The sequence below is a fragment of the Manacus candei genome, unplaced genomic scaffold, assembly GCF_025592945.1.
Source record: "Manacus candei isolate 608988 ecotype Guabito, Panama unplaced genomic scaffold, ASM2559294v1 h1tg000043l, whole genome shotgun sequence".
NCBI classification, from domain to species: domain Eukaryota; kingdom Metazoa; phylum Chordata; class Aves; order Passeriformes; family Pipridae; genus Manacus; species Manacus candei.
The window spans coordinates 602,158-615,767 of record NW_026138091.1 but is presented as its reverse complement, the minus strand read 5'-3'; the positions used below and the strand labels follow the sequence as shown (position 1 = coordinate 615,767).

Below are 13,610 nucleotides of genomic sequence, written 5' to 3'. Positions count from 1 at the left end.
GCAGATGAACACAGCAAGTCTGCCTTTCTTTATGAAAAGAGCCTTGGTTTCAAAATATACATTACAGATAATATAATGCATATATAGTTTCAAATTTATATCTCAAAGTTTTCACTATTTTCATTAAGTCATATTTTACGGCTATCATATTTTTTCTAACAATATCTTCTCGTTATTTCAGATTCTTTATCATCATTATCTTTTAACACATATAGTGTTATTTGCCCTCCCAAAAAAAATTTGTCAGTGTCCAGTGGTTTTATTATTTTGGATTTTAAAATTTATCATTAGTTGCTTACCATTTGGATTTACAAAAATGAGGACTTAACAATTGGCTTTTCTTCTGCTTGATTATAATATTTCAGTTTATGAGGGAACACTAACAAAAGTGTTTAAAGATTAATGGTATTTCCTACAGCTTTTTTGTTATGCTCATTAGGTAAAATTGGTCTGGATTTAATAATAAAAATCACCATAAAATTCTCTGAGAAAGAAAGTAAGAACTTTTTTGTTCTGAAAGTAGAAGTGTTATTTCACTTGAACAAGAATGATTATAGTTACACTATGCATGACTGAACAGATGAAAGGTTTTACTAGCAATAGCGTTTTCACATATTAACATTCATTACTGGAAAGTTTCTAGTATTACTTTCTTTAGGTGTTACCCACAGTGAGTAAGCCTTACGGCATTGTAATGCCTTAAATCTTAAACAATAGTGTTTTATCAAATCAAAATCTTTGTATTCCATTTAAAATTTAGAGAAATATAAGAAACCGAGGCCTCATTCAGTAAGTTATAGAGTCAACTTATAATAAATGGGTTTATATGCCATTTAGACTTCCAGTAGTTTTTCTCTCTGAGCTTCAGCTTCCATGTTTCAGAGTGTAGTGAAATCTTCCCAAATGACTTGCCCAAAGGCAGGCAGAATTTCCAAGTGGGTTCAGTCCATGATTCAGAATGTATCTATAGTATTTGCAGCACATCTTAACAGATGAATAATAGGATTGACAGCGCACTTGAAACAACATCAGAAATGACAATGCTCAGAAACAGGCAATGCACACAACAAACAATCAGACCTCATGATCTGCATTGTTTCTATCCACAAAAAACATGGGTTTGAGTTTTCCAGCATAAATTTAGCTCTTTCCATTTCACTTAGTCTTGGAATCCGGGGACATTTCTGGTTTCGTCTAATCTGCTGGATTGACCAAACTGCTGTACCAGAAGATCTCTAGCATTCAGTCTCGGTTACATGGGAACAAGACCTTTGTGTAAACATGATGAGAAGAGAATCAAGACCTCAGAATGGATCTGGATCCATGCCTTGTCAGAAAAGACAAGTTTAAAGAAACCATAGGGAGCCAAAGGGTGATGGGCACCACCCAGCTGCTATTCAAACTTCCAGCTTTCCAGCTGATTCATGTGGTTCTCAATACCTTTGAGAAATTAAGCTTTTCTAGTAACTGGCAAATTACTGAAACATAAATGCTTATATAATTGTTTTATGATGAGTTCTGTTCATGAATAAAAAAGCGAAATACCTCCAAATGTATGACGACAGAGTGCCATAAAAGTACTACAGTAAACAAAATGCAAATTAATTATTTCAAAGTTTTCTGAGTCTGCAAAGAAATATGATTTCTGTGACAAGTTGTTATTGAATCTGGAAACCCAAATAGTCTTTCCCCTATTCTGAAATTAATAATTTAGACTGAAATCCATATTGATGCAGAGAATTGGTATGAGGCATTTGAGCACTTGTTCAGAAATGAAAACCTAGTTATGAAAATAACATAATCTGCTTCTCTATTTCTTCTCTACTACAAAATGCTGTCCAGAAATGCTACTTCTGTACTAATTAACTGAAGAGCTAGGACTTGGAGGAGTGAGGCAAATGAGGCAAGTTAAAGTTCACATGATATGGAATTCCATGGCCCAAAACACCTGCAAAATGCCATAGGCATTTTGTATATGTCCTTCCTTCATGCAAAATTCAATGACAGAAATTATGTGTAAGAGTTTCAGCTTTCTGAATAAGAGGAATTTTAACATCTCCACCCTTAGCTGTGTATTACAGATATGGCTGACAGAATACTTGAATTAGCAATGAAAAAAAACCCAACAGAATAAAACTCTGCTGGTTTTCCATTTTTCATTACCTCTCTCATTTATTTATTTACCAATAGTTTACTTACTAGTAATTAAAATTTTTATAAAAGACAAACTGTCTCAAATACCTGAGAAAAACCACTTGAAAACAATTAACATTGAACCTGATAGTAGTGCTATCTGCCCCACTTTTGGAAGAAGCCCATACAGAGGGCTTCTTTTATACCTTTTATATTAGAAGACAAATTTGAAAGGAATTTTGAAGGGGTTACTTAACACAAGCAGCAAAATTTTCTATTGTGCTCATTTAAAGCAATCTTCTCCAAATCCAATTTCTTAACTTGGATGTTGAAACAGGTCTTCCATATAACATTTGTCAAACAAAGGGAAAAATGTATTGCAGGTAATGACATATTTGAAATCCTGACTTTTCTGGGTTTTCTATTCTCCTAACACCACTATGAGATCATCACATCAATACAGTTTCTGCATTAACAAGTTATGAGGTTGTCTCCATTGTTTTAATCAATTTGGGAAATTATACCTATTTATGCACACGAATGTACCCATCAAATGAGTTCTTCAATATGAATGATTTATCCAACTCTGTCCTTCCAAATAGAACTAATCACCAGTTATGAAACTGCAGTACAACCCAAAATAACTCTTCCTACCTGTTTCGCAAACAGTCCTATGAACAATAGCTAATTGCCAGTTGTCTCAAGTTAATTAAATTCTCATCAGTTCTCATGCTGTGGCAAGAACTGCCCCAAGCACAGGAGTCAGGAAAAGGCATTATTTAGGACTAAGACTGAGTCAGTAGAGCAAGGTAACCAAGCATGTGACTTCATGAAAAAAAACAGAAAAGAACTACAAAAGGTGATAGACTGACTTTATCCAGGCTTGTAAAGGTGAAAGTTCATGTAAGCTTTAATTGTTCATCTTGACAACATTGTCTGCAGTGCTACGTCTAACATTGCTGGTGTAACTGGTGTTGACAGCGAAGGCAGAATGCTCTGTAATGCTTCCAGTTGTTCCTAGAAATGCACTCTGTTACTATAGAATTTTTCCTCTTACTGGATGATTGTACCATATTTTAAATTCACTTAAGGGCAAAAGTTTTCCAACAAACACTTATTCCTCTACAGGAACTTCCCAAGTTTCTTGAAGACCTTGCTTCAACTGATGCTGATCTGCCTTGGAACAGGTCTAAGAATCGTTTCCCAAACATAAAGCCATGTACGTGAGTCTACTGATCAACTTCCCCATTTTGCTCTTTACTTTCAATAGTGCAGCATATATTTGGAATGCAAGTGGTTTTTTGTTTGATCTGCTGTTGAAATGGCAGTTCAATCATGTCCACATTATGAAATAATTTTCTGTCAAGTAATATATCTTTTCTTTGTGTTTTTTAAAGACAGTTTTATTTGCAAGTAGCTTTAAACTTGCTCTCACAAGCTTTAATATGCAGGTGCAAGAAACTGTAGCCTCAATAGTTTCTTAGCTTTGTAATTTAAACCATGTAACAAACTTTCTACCATTCTTGCTCGTTGGATTTTTTTCCCCTTTAGTAAGAAGTAATTTTTTTAAACATATAAAATCCACATTTATGCATTTAGCCACCTCAGGGGGCTGGGTATGCTTTCTTGTGGATATGTGTACATGTGCTACAAAGGTTCCACAGAAGATCAGAGTGACTGTATGATAACTTATAAGCCCAGGCTAGATATTATCACAGGAGACAGGAGTCTGTCTCTCTATACTCAACACTGCTTCATTTTTCAGTTAATAAGACAAGAAATGTCATTATTATTTTAGGCATTAGCTGTGATGTGAGATGGAGTGCATGGCATTCCTTGGTTAATAATGCTACATTCTGTGCTATTAACTTTTCAGAGCAGCTGTTTCTGCTACCTACTGCCTTGTTCAAGACAATACTCTAAGTTACAGTCACTAAAAATTTCTATTCATGAAACACGATGAAATACAAACAGACAAGATTCATGAATCTTTAACTTTGTATTCTAATTTGTTTTTAACTAAGTTGAGGATCAAACATGAAAATTTTGGTATTTCATGTATGACATGTTTCTGCGTATGTACCATGGGACCAAATCAGAAACCCTCAGTTTGTTTTTTTTTTAATAACGAGTTTACCTCATGTAAAATAAATAAAATTATGTAAAAATGCCAGGATCTGGCTCAAATCTGTGACCTGAGCAGCAAGTACATAGAAAAAACTGTCAGATCCCTGCCCCTGCTGTCTGATTCACATAGAAGTTGTGTGTGCTAGAACAACATGGCTCTTAGTACACAGGCTACTTTTAGGCAGAGAATACTCCCACACATACATCACATCGAAGGTTTTGGCACACTGACCATTTAAATTAAGAAGTATTATATAAAACATGCCTGGAACATTAAAGAATGACAATACAGTAATGGAAATAGGTTGAATTACCTTTGTAATTAGTGTTCTGCTATGTCAAATATTGTTATATCAGCAACAATAACAGTATTTTTTATTTATTAGCATTCCAGGAACACTTATTATTACATATTTCTATGTTTTTTGAACAAATCTCTCGGTTAACTAGACTTTATTTCCATGATAGATAATAACAACAGAGTAAAACTGATGCCTGACGCTAGTATTCCTGGATCTGACTACATTAATGCCAGCTATGTGTCTGTAAGTAGAAAGTCTCTCATATTTTTAATATGTTTGTTTTCTGGTAGAAGAGAGAGTTAAAAAATATCTTGCAAGAAGAACAGAATTCTAATTTTTCTTTCATTTACTACAACCACTGTTGCCATGGCATTTTCCACTGTGGCATTGAGCATGACTAGTTAAAAATACACATTATTGTATTTTCATTGCTAAACAATGATTTCCAGTAAGAATCAAAACTGTGTCCAGCAAATTGCTTTTTATAAATTGTCTCATACCATTATCATTAAAGACAATAGTGAAACTCCCACAGAGGTCAATTGTTTAGACAGGTGTTATTTGATTTCTTGGTTCAGGAGTTAGAGTTGTTTTATATGAACAGGACAATGTAAAGATAAACTGAAAACTTTTACAGAAATTGCTCGTAGTTTTGGCATGGCCCTTAAGGAGGAAAATGCAAATAGGCTTCTTGAGGAAGAAACTAATAATGTATTTCTCATCCTCGGCTTTCTTCCTAGACGTTTCATTTTCTTATTATGTACTCAGTAAATTCTTTATCTATATTTTTACCTGATTTTTTGTCCTGTTGAAGCTCAAAGTGTGAATTATAATTATGCATTTAATTTCTTTTAGCAGTGGCTGGTGATCTCACATGAGGTCAAGACTTGATTTGCATTACACATTTTTCAAACACATAGCAAGATGTACAGACTGTAGTCTAAACTGATAACACAATGGCAAGTAGAAATAGTTATTTCCAGGTAAATGAAAGACATTCACAGAGAATAAGCAATAGAGCTGAGAGCATCTTCCTTTCTCATTAAAAAATGCTGTTTATTCCCTTTATATGGAATATCTTTGTTCTGACAGTTAGCAGATAGGAAGAACCATGCTGCTTGATGCTGGGACTATACACAGAAAAACTGAGAAGGCAAACGGACAGCTTGGAGCATGGCCTAGTCTTTACCCTTTCTATCACTACCTGACACGTCATGTCTTATGCAGGGAACATGAACAGCAACTTCCAAAAAGCTGCAGCAAAAGCCAGTTACAGAGAGTGTTCCCTGCTGAGATTTTACTGGTCTTTACTGCATACAGGCATCTCATTTTGGGACACCATTCATCAGTGAATAGACAACTCTGGTGTTACCATTTCTCAAGGCTAAAGCTTTGCCCTTTAAATGCTCTCTGTATTTGTAGATGTGTAAATATATAAATGCATATAGCTGAACCTCTGCAATATGTGTATGTATGTATTTACATACCTAATTATTTAGGTGTATATGCATATGCACGCAGGATCACTCTTGAGGAGAAAAGACAACACAGAAAGAATCATGTCTTGCAGAATTTACCACCTAAGGAGTCTTTCTGCTGTGCCTTTTGCAACTGGACATGTCTGTCTCGTATTGGCCTTTTTAGCCACCAACACGCTTGTAACAAACATGGGTAGTGCCCTTCCCAAATCTTCATTGGCGAAGCCTAGCCATGATATACATATGCACAAATATAAAGAGAGGAAAGGAGAAGTCTTGTATATAGTTTCAACAAATGGGAACTCTGCTGCTACTTTTATTTTCATTGGTTAAACAAGAAAAAGTCAGTAACTGAACTGTGAGCTTTGCATCCCTGAATCATAGTTTCTCACCTCACTCTCAAATTGGGGAGGATTAACATAGTTTCCCATTTCCACCTGTTCTTTATATTATAGATGGAGTAAGTAACAGGCAACTGTGAATTATAGGGCTATAATTCCAATAAGGAGCTTTGATGGTGCTATAAACCACTGTGTCAGTTGTTTTGAGCAATAAGCAGAACTCTGTGATATTATAAACTGCTAGTACTACAGCATAAATTTATTGTTATTATTGTTATTATTTTACTTTCTGTAATACATAATAGTTCCTCTATGTATGCTTTGTTTCTTTGAGGAAACAGATCCAAGTGAAACCACGCACTGACAGCACTTGCACAGATTTTTTTTCAACAAACTTCCTCCCAAGTTTTACATCAATTTAAAAATGAATTAAACAGTAGAAGACAACACCAAAATAAAAGTCAATGTCTACAGTAGGTTTCTTGAATACCTTTTATCAGAGATCATTTCTTTGAGTAAGCTCCAGCCCTAAGTTACAGCAGATCCCTGATGAGCACAAGAAGAACAAGGTCATCAGTGGGGTGTATCTTGCACTAGCTCTCAGACTGCTCCTTAGTTGTTTCCCTGGTTCCACTGCTCCTTAGCACTATGTTGGCCACCTCTTGACACAGTTCTTGGTGGACTCTGCCTAGATCTGCAGGAAGGCTAGTATGAAGGCTTAGATACTTTTAAATGGGAATGGACGACCTGATATCCCTGCTAAATGCATTTCTATTAGCATGGCATTCCCCTATGTCTGACTAGGTTTTAGCCTTAGGCATGACAGATACAGGCACAACTATGAGTCACATGCAAGCTCCTTTTTTTCTTTGCCAACAATTATGTGTAAAATGTTTTCTTTTTCTTAGGGTTATTTATGCCCAAATGAGTTTATTGCAACTCAGGGACCGTTACCAGGAACGGTGGGCGATTTCTGGAGAATGGTGTGGGAGACAAGAGCTAAAACACTTGTGATGCTTACACAATGTTTTGAAAAAGGACGTGTAAGTTACCAGCGTACCAATTAAAAGCATTTGATATAAGTGGAAATTCTGTATGTAGTTTCTGTCAAGATTATAACACAATAATGTTAATTAATTAGTAATCATCTCCCTGCAGATAAGATGTCATCAATACTGGCCAGAAGATAATAAACCAGTGACTGTGTTTGGGGATATAGTGATTACTAAATTGATGGAAGATATTCAAATAGACTGGACCATCAGAGATCTAAAAATTGAAAGGGTAAGCCAGAACTGGAAGTTGATTTTATAAAATCCATCCAACACCCCAAAGAATATCAGATGTGCTCCATCCCACGCAACTACCCCCTCAGTATTCTTCTTTTAATCTTTTAATGCATATACACTGTACTACCTGGTTGTCCTGCATTTTGTTCTCATTCATGTTTTATTTCCTGAGAATTTCTATCACAAAGAAGTCAGACATCCTTCTGACAAGCTTTGAAGGGCCTATCAGGGTTACTGAATTTTTGGTGGGAGGTGAGGTTTCTACTTGGGCACCTCAATTGTCTCTTCTAGAAAGGAGTAATCCTAACAATTCTGGAATCAGACAAATCCCTTTGAATATATCCCTCTCAGATTAAAGGGAAAGATTCTCTGGTGCAGCTGTTTTGCACTGTACCACCAGCTGTTTTGACCCCCACCCCCAGGAGGTGCACCCAATGTAAATGAGAATCATCAATATTACTCCCACTCTGTACTGGGAAGTGAGGGTAGGGCTGCAGTGTAGATCTGTGACTATAGTTCCCACTCTTTGGGAAAATTACTACCCAGCATTAGGTCAGAGCAGCAGGTAGGCTCAGTAACAGTCTGGGAATAATGACCCAAGATTAAGTCAGCCTTTTTATGCACTCCCAACCTTGATCTGTGTTGTACATAGTGCAGCCAGATCCTAAGAACTGAACTTGGCTATCCAACTGCACGTATTACCATTCTGTGGCATGTGCATGTTACAAAAGGCACACAGGGGTTAAGGGATTGTCTCAGTGGTCACCCAATAAGGATATATTGTGCATATAGTACAGGGCAGTTGAACATTTAAAAATGATTGGGAGAAGATAAATCTTTTTTCAGCTAAAATAGAACATAGAGTAAACACGACTATTAAGAGTAGAAGTGCATACCAGCAAAAAAAAAAGCATAGACATGAAGTAGTTTCTACACATAATTACTTACAGTTGTTCAGTGTTTCTTGCAATATGAAAGGAGCAAGTGATTGATTCAAAAGAAATTTAAAAAAAATAGGAACTGACTCATTACACAACAGTTTATTAAACTGTGTTACTCCTTGCTACAGGATATTGTGAATGCTAAAAACTTACAGGGCTTCAAAAAATCTTCATAATTTAGTAGAAGAAAATTCTGACAAGTACTATTAAATTTTGAGATACTGTCTCTGGCTAAATTCACAAGTCGCAAACTACTAAGGATATTCTGGGGAACTATAAATACATTGTTGTAGTGTTTTATAATGTTCCTTAATATTTTTCCTTAACCACTGTTGGAAACATGATATTGATCTTGACAGGCCTTTGTTTGTTCATTTTTATGTCCTTCATAAATGATTTAGATATCTGCTCTTTTCTTTAGGTTGCTCTTGCTGCTGCTCTGATTGAGAGGGCATCAAACACTTAGAAAATATATCAGTGTTTACCAGTGTATGTGTGTTTACCTTCACTACACCGGATCAGTCTTGGAGTGGTTGCTTTTTCCTAAACAAATTTCTCATTCCAGTTCACTAATCTTCTAAACGAGCCATAGAAATTTCAACCTTCAATCTAAAAATTAGATTGATATAGTGACTGAAGTCAAATGGAGGGTGACTGCCAAAGTCATTAACAGTTCCTGAAAGATGTACTTGATGCCATCTCAAAAAAACCCCACCTGCCATAAGTTCTGTGCACAAATTATTCCTTCATGCCAGTACATCTTATAATTATTATGCTATTCTGACTATTTTTTACATGAAATTTTTGAGAAGGCTATGTGTAACTTACTGAACCTTCTGTAACATTTCTTCTGTAAAAATTACATTATTTTATATTTTTCAGCATGGAGACTGCATGACAGTGCGGCAGTGTAACTTTACTTCTTGGCCAGAACACGGAGTCCCTGAAACAACTGCACCAATTATCCATTTTGTAAAACTTATCCGTGCAAGTCGAGCACATGATAACACACCAATGGTGGTTCACTGCAGGTAAGCACATTCATCAAATCATTGTTTAGTGTCTTAGAATGTCAAGTGCATATTAAAGTGCAGGGAAGTTGCCAGAAGAAAAACAATGAAGACTGAGTGCACAGATATGGTTCTAGTATGGACAACAATGAAGTTTCTCTAGCAGTTCTTAGTCCTTTCTGGGAGGTAAAATGCCAAAGTGTGTCTGTTCCTTCATTCATGGAAATCCATTGAGGTGATGTTAGTGAAATTATTGCTTCAACAATTACCATAAGGTACTCCTGGATTTATCTCTGTTTTCCTCTTTAACCATAAGAATAGGAATAGCAATGGCACGTGTTTATTTAAATTACTTCTATTATGATTAGAGCTCTTCTTAACAAATAAGTATTAAAAATGTATTTATAATGTACATGTCACATATCATAAGGAAGAAACTATTTGGAAGCCACAGAGAATGACAAATAGGAATAAAGAAAAGCTGGCTTTGGTGCCACAAATCTCTGCCCTAACTGCCCACTTTATCATGCATGGGAGTTCTTTTTTTCTGTCCTTGGTGTCCTAAGGGTGCCACCCATGATGGATGGTAAAACCTCATTTATTAGATATCATCTTTGACAGACATTTGCCTATACTATTACAGGAGAGAACAACACACTCTTCATGTTTTCAGAACACTGACATTCTCTGGAATCCCTCTGCAATGAATCCTATCCTGTTTTCAGAACGCAGATATGTAAAGGGGCCACCATGGGCCAGATACTCCACCTGTGCTCAAATTCCTAATGTTTATAAAACTTCATTATGTGTTCTCATATCCAGAGAACTCATTTATTGCTTTCTGGTCATTAGTCTTGCAAGTTCAAGAGTTTTGCTATATATCTCCTGATTATCTGCAGTGATATACCCTTCATTTATTATACCAGTTGCAGAGAAGTCTGATAGTGATTTTCAGAAAATCCTGTTCATTATGAAGTCTTTAAATAAAACACTAGCTAGCAGCATGTCTTGCACACTTATCCTCCTTTTAAAAGTATTTCCTTTAAAATGTTTTGCTAGATCCCATGTAGTTTTGTGTCAAATACCAAAAGTATCTCAGAATCCAAGTGTGATTTCGCAAAATCTTATCACTTTTTTCTTTCCATTAGTGAGCTCTGGAAAACTCACACAAAAGCTGTAGAATCTTTTTTCCACTTTAACAGGTTTGGTTTAGTTATATTTCATTTGTCTGATGCAACCGCTTTGTAGAATCAAAATCAGAACATGGCTCAAATCAAGATGGCTCGAGATTTCACTTTATTCCATTCAGCAAGGAGACACACACATCACAAAATGTAAATACTGAAAAAAGATTTAGGAGTTTTTTCCGAAGTTTTCTTTTCTCAATAAACTTAATTTATCTAGAATATTCTATGAAAATACGAAAAGCATTAACATAAAGGCTTTATTTTATCTTGTGTATCATGTTTGCAGTGCTGGCGTTGGAAGAACAGGTGTTTATATTGCACTTGACCATTTAACTCAACACGTAAATGACCATGATTTTGTGGATATCTATGGACTTGTAGCTGAGCTAAGAAGTGAAAGAATGTGTATGGTACAGAATCTGGTAAGATTTATCTATTTTGTTTTCCTGTTGTTAACAAGTCAATCATCTCATCTCCTGATCTACAAACAAGACTAGAAAGCTCATAATAATCAGCTGTATAAAACATTTTCTACCAAATCCTGCTTATATTTATTTCAAACAATGTGCAGATATATGGTCTGTATCTATTTAAGTATATTTGGCCAGCAAGGTCTTGACAAGTGCTGAAAAGAGTGATATTTAGACTTTAGAACTTAGAAATTTCTCAGTATTTGAGAAAGTTTATTTTAAGTTTTGGGTGAAGAACAGTTGTTAATATAAAATTGATTTGCTCATTCATTGACTTTATTTACTACTTAAATGTAATTTTTTTGTGTATGGATATGTGGCATAGTCCTCTAAAGTTTTAAATATTTATTTACCACTGAACTCATTATTGATTCCTTGATTCTGTTTCAGTTGCATCAAATAAAATAGCACATATGGATAGATTTAAGCACAGACTTCAGTGTTCAAAATCAAGGCAATGGTGGGTTTAGGGTCTAAAAAAAGTACATTTCTGGCAGATTTATTCAGTATAGATATAAGTTTGTGATGAACTGCTGGTGAGGAAGACCTCTGCTATATCTGGAATTCTGAGTATATGTAAAGGAGTAATAGAAGAATTTAAAGCTGATCCTAAATGTCCAGTGGAACAGAAATTAGCTGTGTTTGCATAAGGCTTCTGGCACAAGTCTACTGCAGACCAGATCTAATCCACGACCTGAAGCCTTTAAGTCTACAGAACAACTCACTACCTTCTCAGTATGGATGAGTAGCTTCAGGATGAACCTCCTCATAACTGATGGATTTAAAGTGAATTTAATGTAAGGAGACTTGCTCCACTGGGAATGCAATTCTGCTATTCCTTATCACTGCAGAATATATGAAAAATGTGTCAGAATATACAAAGCAGTTAACCTCTCTTCAATAACTACACTTCAGAAGATTTTGCAAGACCTCCTGGTGATACTCTGCCATGATATATCTTGTAAGGTGCAGTCTGATTACCATTTGCTTTAAATTTTTCTGTTTGAAGTCTTGATGAAACTAAACAATTGCCAGGACTTTCTTGTGATGATGAATCCTGGGAATGCTGTTTGGTTGTTGTTTTACACTTTTGACTAGAAGTAGAATCACCTGAAAATAAATCAAAGGCTAGAAGAACATTTAATGTGAGCACTCCCAAAATAAAATATTTAAATGGTAAGACATTAGATAAGATCAATGTACGTTTTTAAAATATGTATAATTTTTGTATATCTCTTCATGTGCATATTTGGGCGGGGACTAGGAAAAGGTGTGCCAAAATGCTATACAAGATGATGGTGTCATAGTTCTGATTTCCTAACGGATCAAGTATCAATTTATATGCTAGTTGCAAAAGTCTGAAACAGGTTGTTCTCTGTCCAGGTCATTTCTAGCTCATGTTTACAAGACTACAAAAGTCAGATCAGCAACAAAACTTGCCCAAAGGGAATCAATCTTGTAAAGTTTTATGGTGGATTGCTATTCTGAGAATTCTGTTATAAAATACTGTTGAGTTGCCTATTAATCAGATTTTATGTGATCAGCACAAAAGATATAAAGAGAGGAGCAATTCCTTCCCAGAGCTCAGTTTAGAGATCCATCAGTCAAACTGTCTGTAAAATCTATGGGTAAAATAAGTAAAAACTGCTTGTTCTCAGACCTGTATTTTGCTTGTTTATAGCTTCAAAATAGTTTTTCTTTTGCCAACAGTCACGATCTGTTACTGTAGCCAATGGATGCAGAATAGTTAAGAATGTCATTGATTCTAACTGGGAAAAAAACTTGTTACACATACATTTCCCAGGTAGCCTCTCCCCTGGCAAACTCAGAAAATTTTCATTGCTACATCAGAGGCAGCTGTATGAATACAAAAGATTACAGAGCTTTCAGAGTCTGCCTTCTGAACTGGAATAACTAATCTAAACTCCACTGAAACTTCAGACCTTCATTCTAGAAATCCATATTTGTCCAACAGACATGTTAAAGTTTATCTTGTTGCCAAGTACAAAGGCTAATTTGCACAAAGTAATGCCATGCTACTACTTTAGTAAGAAAGCTATTGAAAAGTGTAATGGTACCGTGTGCTTCAGGGGCTTATGAAAGACTTTTAATTACCCACAGCTCTGGAACTGTGAGCATAAAACATATCTGTGTAAGCAATTTCTCTTATACATCTGAGACACTTGACTTGAAAACTGATGGCAGTTCTGAAACAAAATGTCAATTATTGAGCAAAAAAATTACTTATTTTTACCTGGGCAAAAGTCAACGATAACAAAGTGATTTTGGTAGAGATATTCCATATCTGTCTTGACAAGGTTCTGGGAAACAT

The 13,610-nt window shown here is 35.5% G+C and overlaps 1 protein-coding gene across 4 annotated transcripts in view; it reads left to right on the top strand.

Annotated features, from left to right (window-relative positions):
• PTPRQ (protein tyrosine phosphatase receptor type Q) overlaps positions 1-13,610 on the top strand; it is a 130,265-nt gene that overhangs the window by 114,356 nt on the left and 2,299 nt on the right. For all 4 annotated transcript variants that reach the window (XM_051795683.1, XM_051795682.1, XM_051795681.1 and 1 more), the window contains 6 exons: positions 3,262-3,352; positions 4,729-4,805; positions 7,290-7,424; positions 7,540-7,665; positions 9,494-9,642; positions 11,095-11,230. In XM_051795683.1, coding sequence (XP_051651643.1) covers positions 3,262-3,352; positions 4,729-4,805; positions 7,290-7,424; positions 7,540-7,665; positions 9,494-9,642; positions 11,095-11,230 — 714 coding nt within the window. The remainder of the gene's footprint in view (positions 1-3,261; positions 3,353-4,728; positions 4,806-7,289; positions 7,425-7,539; positions 7,666-9,493; positions 9,643-11,094; positions 11,231-13,610) is intronic.